We start from the raw sequence: 24,886 nt of genomic DNA on the forward strand, positions 1-24,886 counted from the left end.
AAACATACTCAAAAAAAATTCTTGCAAACCAAATCCAACAACACATCAAAACAATCATGCATCATTATCAAGGAGGCTTCATCCCAGGAATATATGTATGATGGTTCAACATACAGAAATTCATCAACACAATCTACCAAACCAACTCAAAATTAAAAGAACAAAACTAGATTGTCTCATTAGATACTAAGAAAGAATTTGACAAATTCAACATCCTTTCATGGTAAACGTCTTGGAGAGATCAGGAATTCAAGGCCCATACCTTAACATAATAAAAGCAATATTCAGCAAACTAGTAGTCAACATCAAACTAAATGGAGAGAAACTTGAAGCAATCCCACTGAAATCATGTATTAGACAAGGCTGCCCACTCTCTCCCTACCTATTAATATAGTAGTTGAGGCCTACCTAGAGCAATTAGACAACAAAAGGAGGTCAAATAGATACAAATTAAAAAGAAATAAGTCAAAATATCACTATTTGCAGATTATATGATAGTGACCACAAAAATTCTACTAGAAAGCTCCTACAGCTGATAACTTCAGCAAAGTGGCTGGGCATATAATTAACTCAAACAAATCAGTAGCCTTCCTCTACTCAAAGGATAAACCTGAGAAAGAAATTAGGGAAACAACACCCTTCACAATAGTCACACATAATATAAAATATCTTGGTGTGACTCTAACCAAGCAAGTGAAAGATCAATATGACAAGAACTTGAAATCCCTGAAGAAAGAAATCAAAGAAAACCTCAGGAGATGGAAAGATATCCCGTGCTCATAGATTGGAACTATTAATCTAGTAAAAATGGCCATCTTACCAAAAGCAATCTACAAATTCAATTCAATCCCCATCAAAATTCCAATTCAATTCTTCATAGAGATAGAAAAAGCAACTCTCAAATTCATTTGGAATAACAAAAATCCTAGGACAATAAATCTATTGTTAACAATAAAAGAACTTCTGGGGGAATCACTATTCCTGACCTAAAGCTATACTATAGAACAACAGTGATAAACATGGCATGGTATTGGTAAAGAGACAGGCAAGTAGATCAATGGAATAGACTTGAAGACCCTGAAATGAAGCCACACATCTTTGGTCACTTGATCATTGACAATGGACCTAAAGTCATTCAGTGGAAAAGAGACAGCATTTTCAACAAATGGTGCTGGTTCACCTGGTGGTCACTGTGCAGAAGAATGCAAATTGATCCTTTCTTATCTCCTTGTACAAAGCTCAAGTCCAAATGGATCAAGGACCTGCACATAAAACTACACTGAAGCTAATAGAGGAGAATGTGAGAAAGAGCCTGGAACACTTGGACACAGGGAAAATCTTCCTGAAATTATGCTTATGCTTTAAGAGCAACAATCAACAAATGGGACCTCAAAAAATTGCAAAGCTTCTGTAAAACAAAGGACACTGTCAAAACGGCAACCCGCAGTTTGGGAAAAGATACTTACCAACCCAACATCTGATAGAGAACTAATATCCAAAATATACAAAGAACTCAAGAAGGTAGACTCCAGAGAAACAAATAATCCTATTAAAAAGTGGAGTACAGAGCTAAATAAAGAATTCTCAACTGAGGAATCTTGAATGGCTCAGAAGCACTTAAAGAAATGCTCAACATCCCTAGTCATCAGGGAAATGCAAATTAAACTGAGCCTTGAGATTCCACCTCATCTTGTCAGAATGACTAACATCAAAAATGCAGGTGACAGCAGATATTAGTGAGGATGTGGAGAAAGAAGAACACTCCTCCACTGCTGGTGGGACTGCAAGTTGGTAAAACCACTTTGGAAGTCAGTCTAATGGTTCCAGAGAAAACTGGAAATTGTTCTACCTGAGAACCCAGCTATACCACTCCTGGGCATATATCCAAGTGATACTCCAACATATAACAAGGACACATGCTCCACTGTGTTCATAGTAGCCTAATTTTAATAACCAGAAGCTGGAAACAACCCAGATGTACCTCAACAGATGAATGGAAACATAAAATGTGGTATATATACACTGTTGCAGTAAATATTAAAAAATACATCGGGTTTAACTCTTTACTGGCCCTGATTCTTGTTCGGAGTCACAAGCTCCTCTGGCACCCGGTCCGAGCTGCCAACAGGGCCCAACTTATCCCTGAAACTCCCTTCCCTTGGCGGTTTTTTACCGCCTGTTTTCTGCCTCTGTCCCGGGGTATTTCTGTACCCCAAAATCCCGCACAATCACAATTCTACAGCCCGATAGCTTTTCATACAGGTTTATATGTTCAACCCTCTACACAACAATATTGCATCAAATAGACAAAGATACAAACTGCCTTTCATATAAGATGCCATAATCCTTATTGTTCACAGCTTTTAACACCAATAAATATCACCTGGGTCTAGCTGTTCCTTGGAAATCTCCATGTAGCCATTATCTTCCACTCCCTCCTTCTCTCCTCTGACCTCCTCAGCCCTCTCCATTTCCCTCACCCCACCCAGTCACTGGTTTTCCTTTATTTTACTAATTAAAATGGGAAGGTTCAGTTGGAGTCACGTGACTGGCCAGCCCTTCTTGGGGGAAGTGGATTAAAATTAAAATACTAACAGCTTCCGGATAACCTACAATACACAATGGAATACTATGCAGTGATTAAAAACAATGACTTAAAAAATATTGAAGGCAAATGGATGAAACTGGAAAATATCATTTTAAGTAAAGAAATCCAGACACAAAGGAACACATGTAGTATGCACTCACTAATAAGTGAATATTAGACCCAAAGTTCACAATGCCTATTATACAACCCACAGAACATATAAAGCATAGAAAGAAGGAAGGGTGCGAATGCTTTAGTCTTGCACTGAATGGTGAACAGGATGATTGTGGTGGGTAAAAGGAAAGGGGGACAGACTGGGGAGGGAGAAAGGACAGGGAGGAATAAGTGTGGCAGCATCAGGATCTGGAGATGTGAGGGAAGTAGAGAAGGTCAGGAAATAGAACAAAAGTATGTAGCAGGGGAATGAGGAAATGGGGATAGCCACTGGAATGTCCTGGGCACCAGGGAAACGTGATGCTCCCAGGACCCAACAGGGATGACTTTAGTCGAAATGTGCAGAGAAGGGGGAGATAGATTATGTAGAGACCAAAAATGTAGGATAGCTGGTTCAGTGACTCTGTTTCAGGAGCTGACCGACCATAAAAATCATAAAAGTTAAAATAACACCTTATAAACATTCTTGAGAAACCAGGTGTTTCCCTTACGATTCTTCACTGGTATTTTTGGCATTTTTCAATAACTTACTCCCTCCCCCCCCACCTTGGTTGTGGATTTTTCCTTTAAAAATCCGTCTCCCAGTCACTCGGGGTCAAACTCCTCTACCCCTGTGTGGGATATGAGTCTCAACCCCAGTGCACTGGTTCATCAATAAACCTTGTGTAATTGCAGCGAGGACAATCTCTCGTGAGTTCTTAGGAAGTCGTGTTATCCGGAGACTTGAGTGAGGGTCTTCCCTCTGCAGGAATCTTTCAGCTGCAGACACCAAACCCAACATTGTTGCCCTGGTCAAGAGGTCCTTGCCGACAGGAATCTAATGTGGTAGTTCCTGAGGAAGTCCAGTCAGTAACTGAGCAATGCAGATAGGGATCCTTGGAGAAGACCATCAGATAACTCAGGGAATCTGGCTGGGAGCTTGTGGAATATCTGAAGGAGGGGAGGGGGTTTTGCAACTTCATTGGAAGAACATAGGCTGGCCTGACCACCCAGTTCTCCCAGGGTCTAGACCACCAACCAAAGGGTACTTGGAGGGACCATGTCTCCAGACACATATGTAGCAGAGGATGGCCTTGCCTGATAGCAATGGGAGGGGAGGCCTTTGGTCCCAGGGAGGGTTGATGCCCCAGTGTAGGGGGATATTGGAGGGGTGGGGCTGGAGAGTTTGGGTGGGTGGGGGAGTACTCTCATACAGGCAAAGGGGATGGGAAAATGTGGGTTGGGGGCTGGTGGAGGGGGTAACTGGGAAGTGGGATAACATTTGGTATGTAAACAAATGGAATGATTAATTTTAAAAGTTTAAATGAAAAAAAAGGAAAAGTAGTCAATTCTATAGGAAGTTATGCTAAACCTGTTTGTAGAGTGTAAAATCCAAGAAACAGAAGAGACTTAAGATAATGAATATTACCTTCCATTGTGGATGTGGTAAGAAAGAGGGTCCTGCATAAAATTCTTCAAGGTACAAAAAGGTTTTGGAATGGACAGAATAGAATTCAGTAGAGGAAGAACAGTTACACAAGAATGAATCCCAACATATCTGGAATCACTGTTATACTTTTTTCTTATTATTGATGTAATAAACACCGTGACTGTGGTGGTTTGAGTGAGAATGGCCCCCATAGGCATTTCAATGCTTGGTCCTTAGTTAGTAGAGCTGTTTGGAAAGAATTAGGAAAATGACCTTGTTGGAGAAGGTGTGACCTTGTTGGAGAAGGTGTAGCCTTGTTGGAGAAGGTGTGGCCTTGTTGGAAGAGGTGTTTTCATGAGAGTGGGCTTTGAGGTTTCAAAAGCCCTTTCTCTATCCCTGCCCACATCCCTTCAGTTTATAGATCAAATGTTAACACTTGGGTACTTCTCCAGCACCTTGCTTGCCTGCTGCCACTCTCCCTGCCATTTGGACCATGAACTAACCCCTCTGAAACTCTAGACAAGCCCCTAACTAAATAATTTCTTTAAAGATTTTCTTTAACTATTCTGTTCCTTCACAGCAACAGAACAGTTACTAAGACATTAGCCAAGAGCAAGTTGGGAAGGACAGTTTACTTTATCTTAAGGATTGTAGTTCATCTACAAGGAAGGTCAAGAGAGTCTAGAGGCAAAAATTCATGCGGAGGCCATAGCAGAGAGTGTTGTTTACTGGCTTCCTCCTTATTCCTTGCTCAGCCCACTGTCTGATACCACTTGCCTGTGGTAGCACCACCCACAATGGCTTGACCCCTCCTGTATTAGTCACCAATCAAGAAAATGTCTTATAGACTACCTACAGGCCAATCTGATGGAGACAATTCCTCAATTAAGAGTCTTCCTCCCAGGTGACTTTAGCTGTGTCAAGTTATCATAAAACCAACCAGAATACCTGCCTCTCCTCAATACTCTTGACCTCCAATACTTCTGAGTATGTCTGTGTCTGGAAAGTTACCAGCTGAGTCTACACCTCTCGAAGTAAAAACAGAAAGTCAAGGTCCCTTCAGGAAAGGTGCTGATGGGCAGCCTTGACACTACCACAGGTCAGATGTATCCATGTAAGACATCAGTTTTAGAGTTGGAGATGTAGCACCTTAGAGTGGATGAGGGGATCCCCTATGTGAGAAGACTTTCTAAAGCCACTGTGGCAGTGCACACCATGTCTGTAAAAACCGCATGGTCTCAGATGCCACACAGTGTAGAAACAGTGTTACTTTTCTAGCCCAGTTGGGGGCAGCACTGTTGTCCAGAATACCAGTTAGTCAACTAATACCAGTTAGTTGCCAATTGGGTGTGATCTTCAGAAAGTCTCCTCCAGTTTTCATTCTCTGGTCCTTAGGGATGCTGGAGACCCCTAAAATTATTTCAAACATCTATTTTCCAACTCAAAACCACAATTGGAAGCTATGCTACACTTGCAACCAAAAGAAAAACATTAACATGAGTTGGTAAGGAGAAAAGTCAGAATGCTACATTGCATTTGGTGGTATTTGTCTCAATCTCAACACAAGGGAGGCATGTAACAGACATATCTGAGTTTGAGAACAGCCCAGTCTACACAGTGAATTCCAGAACAGCCAGGGGCACATATGAAGACCCTGTTTCTGCTGCCCCTCCCCAAAAATGGGGTCGGGGAGAGAAAGAAAGAAAGGAAAAGAAAAAGGCTGGAGGGAAGAAAAAATAATTTGGGGGTGTGTGCTGGATGGATGGCTCAGTGGTTAAGAGCACTAACTGTTCTTCCATAGATCGATCATGAGTTCAAATCCCAGCAACCACATGGTGGCTCACAACCATCTGTAATGAGATCTGATGCCCTCTTCTGGTGTGTCTGAAGACAGCTACAGTGTACTTACATATAATAAATAAATAAATATTTAAAAAAATAATTTGGAAACCCAGTGTTCTTCTGATGGGAATTCAAAAGATCTTCAAAAATTAAGAATTGTACAAACTGGTTGTAGTAACATATGCCTTTAATCCAGAACTAGGGAAGCAGAGACAGACAGATCTCTGTAAATTTGAGGCCAGCCTGGTCTATGTAGTGAGTTCCAGAACAACTTGAGATATGTAGAGAGACTCTCAAAAAAAGAAATTAAACTGCTATACGATCCAGTCATTTCATAAGAGAATGCAGTATTGTTTACAAATGCTAAAAAGATAATAGTGCCCCACCAGTGGAGGGATGGGTAAAGGATACTGTGACTGTATATGTGTAATGGAATATTAGTCAGTCCTTAAGAAGATGCTGAGTTGGGCAGTGCTAATGCACACCTTTAATGCCAGCACTGAAAAAGCAGAGGCAGGTGGAGCTCTGTGAGCTTGGTCTACACAAAAAAGTTCCAGGAAAGCCAGGGCTACACAGAGAGATGCTGTCTTGAAAAACAAAATAAAGTGAAAAAGAAGATACTGTTATGTACTGCAATGCACAAACCTCAGGGACATTGTGCTAAGAGAAAACAAGCCAGCTCTGTCCCCTTTCCCCCAACAAAGCAAACAGCATTTAAATGAGTTAAAACCATAGAGATGGCAGGTGCTGAGACTGCTGAGCCAAGAGTTTAAGGGTGGCTTGGAGTAAATAGTGAGTTCAGTGGCAGCCTGGGCCACGTGGGGAGATGTTGTCTCAAGAAGAAAAAGAAATCAGTGAGGCAGAAAATAGAGGCTGTTATCAAGGATAGAGGAGATGGGTAGGTTAGTAAAAGTGGCTGAAATTGTCAATACTGTCTTTAAGCATTTTTTTTAAGTTTGTTTTCTGCATAACTGAGAAACACAATTTATTGTGTGGGGTGGAGTCAGGAGTCACAACCCAGCCACAGGCATGTGGGGTTCTAGCCACAACCCTGTCCACTCGGATCGAGTCAGGCAAGAAGGCTCTGAGAGAATGGAAACCTCACAAACCCTCTGTCAAGGATTGTAGCCATCACCTCTGAATCCTTCCCTACTTCCTCAGATTCCCACTTACTACCAAAGCATCCAGTGTCCTTCCCAGGCCTGTGGAGAGCTATTTGGGGCCACTTGCTTCTACACTTGGAGGGAATTTGACAGGCCAAGACAAAAGAAATAGGCTCAAGTCAGGAATCTGACTCTGGACCAGGACTCGGGAGACAGGCCCAGATTAATAACGTTTACAGTTGAAGCTCAGGGCAGGCTCAGTGGAAGCGGGCCTGCCAGTCCCTTTGTCTCTGTTATCCTGCTTAGCCCCGGGAAAGATGTTTATGAGATTTTTTTGCTTTGCTCCCTGACTCAGAACTGATCTTATTATTCTTCGTGTAATTAAGGTAGTTTAAAAGCAGATTGGAAAATTTTAAAACCCCTGCTTCAGCCTCAGAACTGGCTAGAGTCATGTTATAGTTTTGTCTAATTGTCTTTTTTCTTTTCAATCCTCACTCTTGCTCTGGAGAACCTGTTGACTGACAGATGCCTGTCACTTCGGACTTACGGCCTCTGGTTTATGGACCGGCTCTGCCAAAGTGACTCAGTTTGGCGGATATGATGGAAAGAGATAACACACTGTGTGTGGAACACACCTAAGGAACATATTTCCTTGTTTGTTTGAGTCACAGTCTTGCTGTATAACCCAGGCTGGCCTCAGACTTGCCATCCACCTGCTTCCTGCTTAGCGTACTGGAATTACAGAATTGGGCCACCACATCGATCTAGGACAGGGCCTTTCATTCCACAAAAGCTCAGTAGATGCTGCCCTGCTGTGATCCAGGGCTAGGAAGGGACAGGTTCTGTTTCTTCCCCCCAGCCAAGGCAGAATTCCTTTCTCTTCAGTGAGACCAACCTGGATAGTTCATGCCTTAGAATGTGTCCTTACCCTCCTTCCTCCCTCTCCTTACCCGGAGGGCACTCCCTGTCCCTGGACACACCCTCTGTAAATACCTTGGGCCTGAGCCAGTTACTGTAGGATGGGCCCCAAGCAGCAGTGACCATTTCAAGTTGAGTGAATTAAAATAATTAGATCAATCTAAAATCCCATTTTCTCAGTCCCACTAGCCACTGGTGACCATCATCTTAGACAGTGTTAAAAGTCGATCTCATCATTCCAGAAAATTCTATCAGACTGATCTATTTCCTAATTGCTCCTAGGTGACACCTCTGTACAGACCATCTGCTTGCTTACGTAGAGATTTTGCTCATACAATTAGCTGTACTAAGATGTAAAACTATCGTAAAATTGGAAAGATATGTCCATGTATCTTGTATGTCAGTAAGTTACCCCGTGAAAGGGGGGCAGGACTGGCAAGATGGCTGAGCAAGTACAGGTACACACTGTCAAGCCTGAAGACTTGTTGAATTCAGTCCCTGGGAAGGACAGAACCAACTTCTACAAGTCCTCCTTTAACTTACATATGCTCAACACCTATACAGTAAATAAATAAACACTTCTTAAAATGTAAAGAGGGGCTGGAGAGATGGCTCAGCAGTTAGGAGCACTGAGTGCTCTTCCTGAGGTCCAGAGTTCAATTCCCAGCAACCACATGGTGGCTCACAGCCATCTGTAATGCTAGCTGATGTCCTCTTCTGGTGTGTATGAAAACAGCTACAGTGTACTCATATAAAAAAAATAAATCTTAAAAAAAAAATTAAAGAAGCTCATTCTTTAAGGTTATAGCTAGAACGGTATTTTTCTTTTCTTCTTTGAAATGTTCATACAATATGCAATGTGTCTTGAACGTGTAAGAAAGAAAAGGAAGGAAGCTGAATGAGAAAAGTAAAAAAAGGAAAGAAACATGACTGGTCCCCAGTATGATGGAGAAGGTTTATCGCAGATACACGGGAGAGCATAGCCAGAGGCTTGGACGTTGGGGAGAGGCCAGAGTGGACCCTGGGCCATGTGGGGGAACTGGGAGGAAGAGGAAGGGAGAGAGGGACCAGGTGCAGCAATCAGGAGGCCTAAAGGCACAAAGAGGATGTGTAACCAAAACGGTTGGATTATATAGAGAAGAGCATCCCAGATGCCTGGGCTGGAGAAGTTTCAGGTAGGGGCAGAATATTCCAGCCAGGAGGAACCTGAAACATATAGGGACTGGGAACTGAAGGGAAAAACCTGCAGGACAGTGTCCATCTTGATATGATAAATAGGTACCTCAGTCATCTGTCCCAGATTTAAAATCTAACAGAAAGGAAGGCAAAAGAACAGAATAGTAGCTAATGCACCAAACTATGGAAGAAAAGAGCTCATTTTCTTATTTTTACTTATTTTTCTTTAATCTCCTTTTTACAGTACAGATTTTATCCCTCTCCTGGTCCACCGTCATCTGTTCCAAACCTCATACCCCTCCCACCACCCCACCACCATCCCAAGAGGATGTCCCCACCTTACCAGGCCTCTCCACACTTTGGGACCCCAAGTCTCTCAAGGGTTAGACGCATCTTCTCTGACTGAACCTAGACCAGGCGGTCCTCTGCCGTATGTGTTGGGGCCTCATGTCAGCTGGTGTGCGCTGCCTGGTTGGTGGCCCAATCTGAGAGATCCCGGGGGTCCAGGTCAGTTGAGATGCTGGTCCTCCTATAGAGTTGCCCTCCTCTCCCTCCAGCTTTTCCCTAATTCAGCCACAGGGTCAGCAGCTTCTGTCCATTGATTGGATGCAGATATCTGCATCTGACTCTTTCGGCGCTTGTTGGGCATTTTGGGGGGTGGAAGTCACGATAGGCTCTTGTGTATAAGCACACCATAGCATCAGTGATAGTGTTAAGCCTTGGGGCCTCCCACTGAGCTGGATCTCCGTTTGGACCTGTCACTGGAACTCCTTTTCCTCAGGGTCTCCTCCATTTTTGTTCCTGCCATTCTTTCAGACAGGACAATTCTGGGTCAGAGTTTTTGACTGTGGGATGGCAACTCCACCCCTCCACCTGATGCCCCGTCTCTCTACTGGAGGTGGACTCCACAAGTTCCCTCTCCCAACTGTAGGGCATTTCATCTGAGCTCCCTCCCTCTGAGTTTTGAGAGTCTCTTACTTCCCAGATATCTAGTACATTCCAGGGTCTCCACACCTCCTACCACCTGAGGTTGCTTGTTTTGATTCTTTCTGCTGGCCCTCAAGGTTCAGTCCTGGTCCCCTCACCAATACCAGATCATGTTCCCCTCCTCCCCTCCCTGCCCTTTCCCACCCAGGTTCCTCCCTCCCTCCTCCACTCCAGTGGTTTTTTTTTTCTTCTCCCTCCCAGGTGGGATTTGGCTTGTTAGCCTTCTTAAATTCTGTGAATTATATCCTGGGAATTCTGTACATTTTTTGGCTAATATGCAATTATTATGAGTACATACCATGCATATCCTTTTGGTGCTGTCTAAGTTACCTCGCTCAGAATGATACTTTCTAGTTCCATCCATTTGCCTGCAAAACTCCTGGTGCCCTTGTTCTTAATAGCGGTGTGTGCAGACAAACAGTGAATGAATGAGTCAAAAAAATTTAAAAAGATATTCCAATGGCAAATGGCAAATATCAACAATCACACACACACACACACACACACACATACACACACACACAATTACTTTTCCAGTAACTAATCAACTCCTTCCATTCCTATAATTATAAGGAAAGGATTGAAGATACTTTGGGAAGGTTTTGAGCCTTGGATAATTCTTAGATGCTCTTGTGATTGTGTTTGGCTTTTTTTTTTTTTTTGTTGTTGTTGTTGTTGTCTGGCTTTTTTTTGAGACAATTTTTCTGTGTAGCTCTGGCTGCCCTGGAACTTGCTCGAACTGGCCTCAAACTCAGAGATCTGCCTGCCTCTGCCTCCCAAGTGCTGGGATGTAAAGTGTTCACCACCATTACCCAGCCATTTGTTTGATTTTTCATTCCTTTTGTAACACTGAGCCTCAGGCTTTCTTTCTTTTTAAAACTTTTCGAATATGGTGAGTGATGTAAAAAAAAATAAATATAAGAAAGCAGTATAATAAGCCATTGTATCATACCCACCCCAAACACACACTCGCACAGACACATATCTCTCAGCTGGATTATGACTTGAGGCTGATCCTGGACTCCTGATCCTCTTGCCACCTTTGTGCTGGGATTCTAGGAATGTGCACATATGCAGTTTTCATCTCATAGGCTCTCTGGGTGTTTAAAGAACACTGCAGGTTCTTTAAACACAATTTACATGGGTGTTGAATACCCCAAAGATGATTCTCCTACTCAGGAATAGTTGGCACTAATGTCTGCATTGTGATCTGAGTGTCTCTAACTCCTCTCTCCCCACTGAAATAGTCACCCCCAAGGTTATGGAGAGGGTAGGTGACAAAATGCTTGGAATTTGTGTCCTTGTGAAAGAGACCATTGCCCCTAACATTTTTGGAGGACCCAGCCCCACATCTGTTCTGATCTTGATGACTCCAGGATTAGATTCCATATCCAGAAACTATGCGTCCATCTAGTTACATCTTCTCTTGGGGAATCTCCTTGTGCCTGGTTCTATCCCAGAATCCTTTCTGCCTCCTGGATGCTCCACCTTCTATTTTACCCTTTCTATAGTCCATAGGATTTTCTAATTGACAGGTGATGCATCCACACAATACACACATGTTCTCTCTACAGAAGTATAAATAGAGTAAGCCTGAAAACACTTTTGGCTTTTCAAATGAGACGTGTGGGAGATATCTGAAAGAATCTCATAGTCAGAGCCTAGGGACTACCGCTGAGCTTCCACAGAACTCGGGGTGACCTCCAGCCCATAGAAATGCAGATCGAGAGAACCAACCGTACAGGCTAACCCTCCGTAGACATGCCCTCCCACTCCTCCAGAAACACACAAATGAATTTTAAGGTGTACTTTTATTTTTAATTATCTGTATGCTCGTGTGTCTCTGTATATAAGCACATAAGTTAGGGTGCCCAGAGAGGCCATAAAACCTGACCCTGGGTTTCCTGGAGCTGGAGTTACAAGTGATTGTGAGCCATCTGACATGGTTACATTACTTGGGTCCTCTGCAGACTCAGTTAACTATTGAGCCACCTCTCTAGCCACAATACATAAATAAATACATACATAAATAAACAAATCTTTTCAAAAGCCCATACAGAATAGCATGTGCTCATAAACCCAGCAATGAAGGAATGAAACAGATGGACCTCAGGGGTCTGCTGGTCAGACAGCCTATGCAAATGTGTGAGCTCTGGCTTTAGTCAGAATCTGGAGAGATAGTTAAACTATTAAGAGCATTTACTGTTCTGAGAGGAATGTGTTTGGTGGATGTGCAGTCAGGTATGGGGGAAGAGGGTGCCTCCAGGGGGGTCCATGCTGAGGGCCCTTTCTCCCTGAGGGACCAGCCACATGATGGTATAGTATAGAATAGAGTTTATTCAGGACATGCAGAGGGTAGTTGAGAGGATAGTAGAGACAGAGAAAGGCAGAGAGAGGGAGTAGAGGTGTAGAGGCCCGCCATGAGCACCTGGGGGGGGGGGGGATGAGGAGAGAGGGAGAGGCAGCAAGAGGACAGAACAGGAGCAAGAAGGCAAGAGAGAGAGGAGGGGCGGCGGGCCCTTCTCTAGTGAGTCGGGCACACCTGACTATTGCTAGGTAACTGTGAGGCGAAGCCTAGACAAAATGCTAAAGATGGGGACTTGAGTTCAATTCCCAGTATCTATATGGTGGCTAACAACTGCTAGGAACTCTAGTTCCAGGGGATCCAATACCTTCTTCTGTCATTCAAGGGCATTGGGCATGCATGCAGACAAAATCACTCATATACATAAAAGATAAGTAAATCTTTCCATTAAAAAACAAAATAACAATAACAATAACCAAACCATTATAATGTAGATATCAATAGGTATTTTTAGGAAAAAAATGAAGAGAGTGAGGGGATATAGCCTATGGAGGTGTGGCAAGGCATGGGGGCAAGGGAGATGCCTCTGGGGGACCCATGTTGGGAATCCCTTCCCCCTCAGGGACAATATAGTACAGAATAGAGTTTATTCAGCTCATGGGGGGGGGGAGTTAAAAGGGTAGTAAAGGCAGAGAGAGAAGAGAGTAGAGAAGTAGAGACTAGCCATGATCACGTGGGTGGGGGAAGGAATGGAAAGAGGAGGGATGGGGCAGGAGGGGGGAGCAAGGACTGCAAGAGAAAATAAGAGAGAGAGGAAGGGGCAAGCCCCTTTCATAGTGTCAGGTAACTGGGGCAAGAGCATACCTGGCTATTGCCAGGTAACTAAGGGGTGGGGTTTACAGAATCCCAACAGATATACCAGATATCAACCTCTGACCTCCACAGGAACATACACAGGTAGCACACACACACATATATATATATATATATATATATATATATATATATATATATATATATATATATCAGAGGGGAGGATATAAAAAAAAGAAAAAGGAATTATTCAGCCCCAAATAAAACATATTTGAGAGTGAAAAGGTTCAGGACAAATTTTAAGAGTCACTGCCCATGTCAGGAACTGTATCCTGGAAACTAACTTTCAGACATGCATGGAAGCAGGAGGAACACCACAGAGAAGACCCCTCAGCCCAACCTCCGCCCCGCCAAGTGGCTACCCAATACCAGGTGGTTAGCCCTAAGATCATATGCACACCAGTAACCTGACACAGACTGAACAGCTTGTACTTATGTATTTAGGAATATATACCTGTGTATATGTATATGTAAGTATGCAGCAACAACTGAAGAGAAAAAAAAAACCATGAGTTTGAGAGAAAGAGTGGTGCATAAAAGAGGCTTACGGAGGAAAGTGAAGGGGGAGAAACAATGTAATTATATTATACTTTCAAAAATTATTAAACATAGTAATAAGATGGGAACTGGATTGGCAGTCACTGCAGCCTTATTGAAGATTCCTCCACAAAAGAATGACGCATCTGTGTATCCTCGAGGTACTGAACATTATTTTGAAAAAGAGTAAGAGACAAAACCAGGCAGTGGTGTTACATGCCTTTAATCCCAGCACTCAGGAGCCAGAGCTAGGCAATCTCTGAGTTCCAGGACAGCCTGGGCTACATAGAGAAACCCTGTCTTGAAAAATATAAAGACCAAAGAAAATAAGAGAAAAGGGAGAAAAACAGAAAACAATTTTATACTTATTCATTTTACATCCTGTTCACTGCCTCCCTCCCAGTCACACCGTCCCAGAGTCCCCCTCCTCCCCGTCCCCTCTCTTCTGAATAGGTGTCCCCTTCTTGGTATAACCCTACCCTGGCACATCAAGTCTTTTTGAGGATAGGTGCTTCCTCTCCTACTGAGGCCAGACAAGGCCAAAATAGTAGTGAATTTGTCAAAGCCAAAAAAGGATAACTCTCCTGCCACCCTAACCCTCCCTGGAGATAGCCTATCTGACTGCCCCAGCCTGACTTGGCCTCCTCAGAGCCTCCCTTCCTCTCCTTTCCAGATTCCAGCCTTGCTTTCCTCCTCTTCACCGAACTCCTACCCACACCCCCAGCCTGGGTTGTTATTAAGTCTGGCAACCATGTTGATATTATTAGTTTTATTATTTTATTGGCCTTGGCTTGCTTGTTGCCTCCTCTCAAACCCACCCCCAACCCCCACTCCCCGCCCCCGCCCCTTTCTCCCATTACTGCAATGGCCTTGCCCCAAGGGTTCCCTCCCTCTTATCGCACAAACTTTACACTTCAGGGAGATTTTTCTCCAGGCCTTACCTTCTTTTTCCTTTCCCCGAGAAACCAGCCTCACAGTCTAGGGTTTAGTTCAAGCGTAAAGGAGCCTGTTCTCTAACAGGATGAATTGAAGCAGGAGGCTCTGGGCATTTCTGAGCATGCATCCCTAGGTACACAACATGCATGCTCTGGAAGCTGGCTCTGCTCCAACCCACAACATCCTCTAAGATCAGAGGTTCTCAGCCTTCCTAACGCTGCCACCCTTTTAATACAGTCGCTCGTGTTGTGGTGAACCCTAACCATGAAATTATTTTTGTTGCTACTTCATAACTGTAATCGCCACTGTTAGGAATCGTAATGTAAATACTGGATAGAGAGAATATCTGATCCCTGACCCTGTGGGAGGGTCTTTCAACCCAAGAGGCCTCGACCCACAGATGGAGAAGCACTGCTCTTGGATGATCTCTGAGGGTCATTGTCAAAGACACCCTCACACTAGCCTCTGAGCCCTTGTGTGGGTTCCCTCATCACTCGGACAGGAGTTGTGTGTGTACATTGCCCCTTTGACCTGTCCCATATGTCATATTTGTCACATATATTACCAATGTCTTAATTACACTATATATCTTAACTCTATATTTGTTGCAATGTTGATGAGGTGTCAAAACATGCACACCCAGAATAGGTAACTCAATAAAGTTAATAAAACCCATAAACAGCCAGGCATGGCGACTCTGAGAATATCTGATTGACATGGCAGGTTCCAGGTCAGCTACACAGTGAGTCACTGTCACCTCAGATCCAGGATACTGAGGTGGGAGGAAGTGAAATTCAAGTTCAGCCTGGGTTACTCCGTGAGAGACCGGTCTGAAAAGCAAAGTGGAGAAGAATCTTTACCCTGTGCACAAAACATTATGCCTACAGGAGGGAGTGGCTCATAGCAATGGTGCAGGGTTTAACTGGCATGCAGAAGGCCCTGAGTTCAATCCCTGCTATCATCCACAGCAATGGGTACATGTGGAGGGGGAGGGAGTGTGCAAATGGAACACAGTTACCTTTATCAGTAGGGATGTTTAATTTAACCCTCACTTCTACCCATTTTCTCAAAAAATGACATAATTATGCTTTTTTCAAGGCTGCCCAAAAACCCCTCTGGAAACATACACCATTATTTCTTTATCCAAGCATCTATCTGCTGATGGGTGTCTGGACTAATCCTGTAGCCTGGCTCCTGTGAAGAAGCTGCAAACACATGGGCCGGCAGATATGCATCCTTCTGACTTAGATTTCTCCTATCCGCTGTCAAGCTGGCCTCTTAGTGTCCACCAAAGTCATTTCTTCTCTACTTCTTCCTTGTGTGTCTGTGTTCCATGTGGTCTCTGTGTATCCCTCTGAGCCTTCCAACTTTCTGCAGATTTTTGTCCTAAGTCACACCACACTTGGGAACAGCACACACTCCTCAAACACCTCACTCCGGCCATTCTCCATTAGCTTCAGAAGGGCATTTTGGACACCAGTGTGTTGTCTACAAACACAGGCATTCAGACCCTGCTCTGGAAGATGGCTACAGCATCCTAGGGAATTCTCCCCGGCAATATCACAGCATTTCTCAACACACACACACACACTCTCTCTCTCTCTCTCTCTCTCTCTCTCTCTCTCTCTCTCTCTCTCTCTCTCTCTCTCTCTCTCTCTCTCTCTCTCTCTCTCTCGCTCTCTTTCCTCTCTTCCCATCTTTTTCTTCTCAACTCTCAACTCTGGTTTTAATCTCTCTCTCTGTCTCTGTCTCTCTGTCTCTCTGTCTCTCTGTCTCTCTCTCTCTCTCTCTGCCTCTGTCTCTGCCTCTGTCTCTCTGACACACACACACACACACACACACACACAAGCCACTCCCCCAACAGCTGCAGTCTGGAAGAAATTACTCTTCTAAACAGCCAGACTTCCCTGGTTTCAGGAAATTCCAGGCTGGGCGGGGGAGGGGTCGGGCTGGGGGCGCGCTGGTCCAACCCCCTAGCTCTGCCTCCGCTTCCAATACGCTCTGTCCTGGTCTCCTCCTGCCCACACATTCCCTTCAGAGGGCTCTTAGCTTTTCTACCACCAAGGCTTTCTAGTCCTTTAAATCCTAGAAGCAAACTTTGATGGAATAAGAAGACTGGGAGGGGCCTATGGCTTAACCCTCTCAACCCGGGACAAGAGACCAACTTGGCTGACTGGGCGTTGACTCGGTGCTTGGTTGGGAGGCTGCCATGGCCCCCGAGAGGGGCTGAAGCTTATTCCCGGTGCAGGTAAGAAGGAACCACTGCTAGGGCTTGCTAGACTCTGGGTGCTAGTCTCCTGGGTCTGAAGAAAGAGGGCAGTAAACGATGTAGAGCATGCACAACCCCGGACCCCTGGAATGTGAGAGAGGAAGGCAGGGGAACTCCCAGCCTGTGAAACCAGAGAGCTAGGAGGTGGGGCTCCTGGGACCCAAGGGTGCAGGACCCAGCCTGAGGCGGTGGCACTCAGAGCGCAAGCTTAGGTCCTGGAACCCCTACCAGGTAGGACGTGACACTTATTTTATTTGCCAGGTGAGATCCCGCCGGAAGAAAGAACGAAAAAGGCGCCAGAGAGGTAGCCTCCAAGGCCAGGAGGGACCCCAGCTCAAGCCGGATCCCAATTCAGTTGAACCACGAGGTGAGGAGGTTGTAGTGGGCAGGAGTCTTCAATCAGACAGAAAAAGAGACTAGTTACCGAACAATCCAGAGCCTTTGAAGACTCCGATGCAACCCGGAGGATTGCCAGTTCTAAAATCCCAGGGGTCTCCAGGTGGGATCCCTGGCCAGGTCTGGGCTCCACCCTTCTCCAGCCTGAGAACCAGTCCAGCCAGCTCTGGAGCGGATTCTTATTTCCTTGCTGGTGGGGTTGGGGCTGAGAGAGGACAGAGGTGAGCCAGCCGTACCCCGCACCCCCGCAGCAGGAAAAAGAGGGTGGAAGAGGCCCGAGAGGATGTGCTTATCTGAGCATGTGTCCGTCAGAGCGGGCTGGGCTGCCTGTGTGTGCTGGCTTCCAGTCTACTGGTCCCTAACAACAGCCCCTCTGAAAGAGCCTAGGCTGATGACGAACTTTTTCCAAGAATGACCACATTGCCTTGAGTTTAACAGGCCTGCAACACACATACTCGAGCTTAGAGCTGAATGTGCAAAAGAACATCTAGGCTGCAGGGGGATGTGACTCGCTCAAGGTCTCAGAGCCAGCCAGGGTTGCAGGGGCATTACCATCTTGGTGTGCATGTGTGAAAGCACGCATGTAGTGTATTGCATTCCAGTATGTTAGGGTCTCCTGCTAGAGTATTCTCTACTTTATTCTTGAAATGAGGGAGGTCTCTTATTCAACCTGTAGTTGAATAAGCCCCACCTGTCTTCCTCCCCCTACCCTCTACAATGTTGGGCTTAGAGGGTTTTTAAATGGACGCTGAGGATTTGAACTCAGGTTTTCATGATTGTGCAGCAAGTATCCTGCCCCCCCCTCTAAACAATTAACCCTCTTTCCAGTCCCAAGAGCTTTCCCCACCACAAGAGACTGAATCTCATTATGTATTCCTGGCTGACCTGAAACTCTGTGTAGACCAGGCTGACCTTAGACTTATAAATATCACTTACTCTACCTCCTGTGCACAGAGATTACAGGCATGTGCCATCACATCCACCTCCAAAAGCTTTTTGGTTGTGAGCCTAACCTTTAACAGCTGAGCCTTCTCTCTAGCCCCACAAAAGCTCTTTTAATACACATCCTCCCCCCATATACAATGAAAGAGAAAAACAAAGTCAGGCAAGGTACCACATGAGAGCTCTGGCCTTTAGCTCAACTTAAAACTGTTTTGCTCCTCTCCATGTGGTCCACCTCCTGTGAGTGACTGTCAACTTTACATTTCAGTCTTCACCAGCCTGTTCTAAATCCTGTCTTCAGAATTTATCCTGTGTGACCCATGACTGGTTATCACTTTCTGTTCTGAGGATTGTTTTGAGGGTTACATGAGTTTAGCACCTTCCAAGTGGCCACGGCCAGAGCTCACTCATGAGAATGTGCTTGGGAACAAAGTGGGTCATGCACGTGTTTTTTGACATCGTTTAACATACAGGGGTCTGGCTCTTGATTTTCAGAGAATAAATTCAGCAAAAAATTAAGAGAATTCCCATAAGAAAAAAAAATGGCAAAATTTTAGCACCAGTATATGTAATGTTATAAATTGTGATTTTAGCTGAACCTACGGGTTATAATCCTATAGGTTATAAATAGCCTATAATCCCAGCTACTAGGGGGTAGAGCCTGAGGCAGGAGGATCACAAATTCAAAGTCTGGATCATAGAGTAACTATAAATATAAAGTAAAACATCAATCTAGGCAACCTAATGAGGTCACATCTGAAAATATTTTTTTAAAAAGACTCTCCTTTTTCTTTCCCCTCCTGTTTTTTTCTTTTTTCCTTCCTTCCTTCCTTTCTTTCTTCTTTCTTTCTTTCTTTTTTTTTTGAGACAGTGTTTCTCTGTGCAGTCCTGGCTGATTTAGAATTTACTGCGTAGACAAGGTTAGCCTCAAACTCAGTTTTCTGCCTGCCTCTGCCTCCCAAGTGTTGGGATTAAAGGTATGTACCACCACGCCCCACTAAAACTTTAGTGTTTTAAAGGTTAATGGTATAGCTTAAATGGCAGGGTGATTGCTTAGAATTCCCCAATAAAGGGGCCAAGGATGTGGCCAGGTGCTAGAGTGCCTGCCTGGAATTAACCAATCAGGTACTAGGGGCATGGCTCAGTGGAAGAGTGCTTACATAACACCAATGCCATTAGCTAGCTCTAGGTTTTATTCTCAGCACTCCAACAAAAAGGAGGTAGAATTCCAGATAGCATTTACTTATTGAACATCTACTGAGTGCTTTGCTAAGATGGAATAATCTAGTAATATCCCACTTGACAAATGAGAAAACAAGATCAGAAGGGCAACATGCTTATCCAAAGCCACACAGCAGCTGTGCTGTCCAGATCTGAGCGTCCGATTTTCTGAATTGTACCTGTTTTTCCTTTTCACTGCACAGTACTGAGAGGAAGGGTGTCAGTGGCTCCTAGAGAGAATTTTTATGGTTAACTGTGGCTCAGTATATACTAGTGAGTCAAATACAGCATTTTAAAAAAAGGAAAAATCTGAGCATCTGCTAAATTGTTAAGAACTTTTGTTTACATTATGGTGGAAGAAGGGACTGGTGATTGTGTGCCAAGTTACAGTAAAAATATGTCTGCTCACCTAGGTTAAGGGTAGAGTGGGACTGCTATACCAAGAGTGGCTTTGAGAGATGGACAAGATGGTGCACATTTGTAAGTCAGCACTGGGAAAGGCTGAGGCCGGAGGACTGCTGTAAGCTGCCTGTCAGATGCTATCTCCAAAATAAAACCAACAATAGTAAACACCAGGACTAGTGGTGGGCCTGTAATCTCAGCCACCCGTGATGCTGAGGCAGGAGGACAACAAAGTTCAAGGCCTAGGCTACAAAGTAAGTTCAAGGATAGCTTGGACAACTTAGTAAGGTCTTGTCCTGTAATGAAAATCAAAAAGTTCTGGGAAAGGGACATGAAAGTGTTGGAGTTATGACTCACACAGAAGCAGCACTGGCTGTTCTTCCAGAGGACCTGGGTTCGATTCCCACATCTCTTATATATAATGTGGCAAAGGGTCTCCTAGTGGCCCCATGCCAAGGTATCCCTGTTTAATTATGCCATGTAACTGATCTAGTATAAAGGGGGTTTATTTAGGGGAGAGAGGGGAGTGAGGGTCTGGGGAAGAAGGCAAGACAGACAAATGGGAACAGAGCTATGAAGGTAAAGAAGGGGATGGGGGAATGGCTTAAGAGATGGCTCAGTGGTTAAGAATACTAAATGTTCTTCCAGAGGTCCTGAGTTCAATTCCCAGCAACCACATGGTGGCTCACAACCATCTGTAATGGGATCTGATGCCCTCTAATGGTGTGTCTGAAGACAGCTACAGTGTGCTCACATACGAAGGAACAATGTTGGCCGCTCTGCCTTTCTCATACAGGTTTACCAAGCCTAATCTTTGTTCCACAGTTATTGTTTGGGTGACCCAGCCTTTTCTTCTCCCAACACTAGCACTGCCAGTTGGCAATACTTAATATTAAAAGTAGGCTTTTCTCTAAGTTGCTGTTTCTGTGTGCTCTGCCAGGAGCCAGAAGTGCCATTCTATCTGTTGTGCAGATAAGGAAAACGAAAAGATTAGTTTGTGGAGATTCACTGAACTGGAAAAGGGTGGGGCTTTGATTGAAATGGAAACAAGGGATTTCATTATGGTATTGGTAAGTGTTAAAAGTGCAAGGTTGTAAAAGTCCCTCCCAAAATTTCCATGGAAAAAGAACAAGTTTTAGGATATTGGCCAAAGCTGTGTTTCTATTTTCCACCCAGTCAGGTGTGGTGCAGTAATCTAACAACTGCGCACCTGGCTTACAATTCACTAGCTGGCAGCTGCAAACATATGATATTCTTGCTGATCTTTTCATTAAATCTGTTCTTTTTATCTATGTTTTCCCTGTGTGTTTGGACATGTTCCTGTTTGTCTCTTTCTCCCATCCTGCCCCTGTGTGTGTATGTGTGTGTGTGTGTGTGTGTGTGTGTGTGTGCGCGCGCGTGTGTGCGAGCACACCACATGCAAGCTTGGTGCCCATGGAGGTCAGAAGAAGGCATCAGATCCCCTGGAATTGATGGTAATGGGTACTTGTGAACCACCATGTGGGTAGTGGGAATGTGTATATTTGCACGTGTCTGTGTGTGTGTACAGTACCTGCAGAAGCAAGCGGAGAGCATCAGTCTTCTTGGAGGTGTAGTTGTAGGAAGTTGTAAACTGTGGAGCTTGGGTACTGAGATCAGAGCTTCCCTGGAAGAGCAGCAAACACTATTAACCTTATATTAACATATAAGGCATTTGCTTTATTATTAGTGTTTTTACAAAACATGAAATGTACTGTCTAGTCATAGTCTATTTTAATTCCCTCCCTTGGAAGAGCAGCAAACACTAAAACCTTTGAGCCCTTTCTTCCTTCCCCTATTACTGCCAACTTTTAACATATAAGGCATTTGGTTTATTATTAGTGTTTTACAAAACATGAAATGTTATACTAGGTCATAGTTTCCCTCAAAGAAGATCATTTTAACTATAAAATTCTGTGTAGATATACAGTGTCCCTGGACCACTCTAAACCTCCCAGGTGAGAATCTTCATGTGGTCTAAGTCAGTGAATTTTGTACATGCTCTGTAGATAACTTTCTTGGTCCACAATGTGTACGGGGGGTGGGGGGGGGGCGCTTGAATGTGTGTGATTGGCCTTAGACACAGGCCTGGGGTAATAAGTGGACAGAGATTCCTCTGTCTTCCAGAATGGGCATTAGTGATCATCCATTCTTCATACCTAATGCCAACTGCTTATGTTTTTATTAGCCTTCATGGAAAGCACTCCAAAAGTAATTTTTTTTAGTACCTACCTTCTAGGGATGCCCCAATATTCTTTTGTTGGGGTGACCCAGATAGCATAATTGTCATGTGTAGTAAGAGTTTTGGAAGTTTTGTTTAAAAAGAACAGAAATATAAGAATGTGCACTCATTTTAATTGCAGGCGTAGGGATGTGGGGCTGCTTCAGATAGTCTGCAGCAGCTGCCTGTGTTTGCCTCCAGCTCTAGCAGAAGTGTGGTTTTGCCAGCTGAAGATATTTTTTGCGATTTTGTGACACATGAAATTCTGGAAACTTTTCAGGGGTTACACCCTGAGAGAGGTGGTTTGTAGTTGTTGTTTAGGGAGGTTGGTTGGGTGTGCTAGTACCCGTGGTCAAAGAAAAGAAGAAGGAACAAAAGAAAAATAATTAGTGTTAGGGATGAAATGGGATGGGGGAGGGCACTAACGGGCGGAGGGAAAAGAAAACAATCCACAAAGAAGCAAAGAACAGGTACAGTTATAAACATGTTAGACTCAGGAAAACCTAAGTATGTCCCTGAGTTCAGCAGTAGTAACCTTGGGAACCTCTCAGTCTGCTTTGGTAACTGAGGCGACCACAGTTTGGTAATAGTGTTATTAATGTGTTAAAATAACACTATTTGGTAACAGTGCCACCACAGTCCTGCTTTATGAGAGCATTCTGTGGCTGACTGTGCTGGATAGGCACAGAGTTGGGACTCCCAGATGAGGCAGTTCTGATATGCCTATGTCCCCACAGATGCCGGTGTTGAAGCAGCTGGGCCCTTCACAGCCCAAGAAGCGACTGGAGCGCGGAGCACTCTCCATCTCTGCACCCCTTGGAGATTTCAGGCACACATTGCACGTAGGACGTGGTGGAGACGCCTTCGGGGACACCTCATTTCTAAGTCGCCACGGGGGTGGTCCGCCTCCAGAACCCGGAGCCCCACCGGTTGTGGCCCCACACTCTAGCCCTCCACCTGCAGTCCCACAGCACCCTGTGCCTGGTCTCCGAGTGCCTTCACCTGCGGACCCACTACTGTCCTTCCACCTGGATCTGGGCCCCTCAATGCTGGACGCGGTGTTAGGTGTCATGGACGCGGAGCGCGGCGAGACAGCGGCCACCAAGCCCGATGGGGATGCCCAACCTAGAATGCCGCACCCCAGGGCCCGCTGCTGCTCCAATGCTGACCTCCAACTGGACGACGTCATCGGTCTGTAGTGTCCTGATTCCTGCAACCCCTCCCTCCCAGCACTCCATTTTTGTACACATAAATGGCCGAAGTTTGTGCCCTGGACTGTCTATTCACTTTACGCGGGAAGGGGTGCAGAAGCAGGACAGTGGTGGGGTGCCATCAATTAAAAGTCAAGTCTGTCCTCCGTGATGCTCCTTTAAGAGTTAGAAGGAGTATTCATGTAATGCCCCTCCCCAAAGGCGGAGTCTCATACCTGACCTCTCCCACAGCCCTAATCATTCCTCAAATATTGACCCGTCCTCATTGCCTCCTTGGATAAACCCGTGGCAGCTGCTATGGGAATAATTGGCCTAAAGAATCACAGTCGCCTGGCCGTCCACTTCCCTCCAGATGCACTCTGGGCGGTGCCACTCCTTTTACAGGGAGCGGCTGCAAAGGGAAGTGGTTGGCGACCTTTTGGAGCCACGAGGGGTGTGGTTCCTGTGGGAAGGGCTTCGGGTCCCACCTACTGTGTGTCGCCCTGCGGGTGGCTGTTGCGTTACAAATCTGGGCACAAAATTTAGCCTGGGCTCACAGATGTCCAAGGTATTTAACATCCCAGGGTGCGGAGCTGCCCGAGCCTTTATCAGGACTGAGGGTGAAACAAGATTCTCTAAGGTTTCCAGAGGGGAGGAACATCTAGAATTAGTCTCTGGTTCCTAGAGGGGTGAGAGTAATTTAAATTAACCGGACCAGAGGCAGAGTAAGGTCTTTTAAAGTTTCCAAAGGGGTGGGTCGTATCAACCCTTAGGCTAGGGACAGGAGTAAAACTCACCCCCCACGACCAGGAACAGATAAAACCTTTGAACCTTGGTGAGTCCAGGATAAGACCAACGAGGGGCGGAGCGTCTGTAAAACTTACAGCTGGGGTGGGGCCAAGTTAAAGAGGTGAGGCTCCCAGGAAAGATAGGAGCGGACATTTATAAGTAACTTGATACAGTCAGGACCAAGATACAGGTCTTTTTACTCGTTATGAGATATTAGCTGTGTAAGTTAATCAATGGTACGGAGCTGGCTACAAACTTTAAGGACGGTTGGAAGCGGGACCAGGACTGCGGCCTCCTCTCCTCGAAAGATAGTGTACAAGTAAATCCGATGCTGCCCTGCCAGGCTCCTTAGAGGGCTCGAGGGGCTGGGCAGATGCAAAGTATTTGGAAGCGGCGGGAAGGGTTTTCTAAATTCTACCTGCACCCAGTACGCGGAATTTGTGTAAATCCGATGCGGAGAAGTCTTACTCCCCTAGGTTTTCTTGAGGCCCTGACAGCGGTGGGGCACATGTATAATATTTGCGAAACTGTCTCGTTAAAGTCCCAAAAGGGAAAAAGGGAGGAGCGCAGATAAAGTAGTTGGGATGGAATG

The 24,886-nt window shown here is 45.0% G+C and overlaps 1 protein-coding gene across 1 annotated transcript; it reads left to right on the forward strand.

Moving 5' to 3' along the window:
* The first annotated feature begins 16,997 nt into the window (after positions 1-16,997).
* Positions 16,998-23,543, forward strand: CDC42EP5 (CDC42 effector protein 5). Its single transcript, XM_080941496.1, has 3 exons — positions 16,998-17,094; positions 17,377-17,482; positions 23,053-23,543. The coding sequence occupies exon 3, from the start codon at positions 23,053-23,055 to the stop codon at positions 23,512-23,514; it is 462 nt and encodes a 153-aa protein (XP_080797622.1). The 5' UTR covers positions 16,998-17,094; positions 17,377-17,482; the 3' UTR covers positions 23,515-23,543.
* The last annotated feature ends 1,343 nt before the right edge of the window (positions 23,544-24,886 follow it).

Source organism: Micromys minutus (assembly GCF_963924665.1).
Source record: "Micromys minutus genome assembly, chromosome: 30".
Taxonomy (NCBI): domain Eukaryota; kingdom Metazoa; phylum Chordata; class Mammalia; order Rodentia; family Muridae; genus Micromys; species Micromys minutus.

What these genes read in the sequence shown, in the direction of transcription:
- CDC42EP5 (XM_080941496.1), top strand. Translation starts at nt 23,053, where the DNA reads ATGCCGGTGTTGAAGCAGCTGGGCCCTTCACAGCCCAAGAAGCGACTG.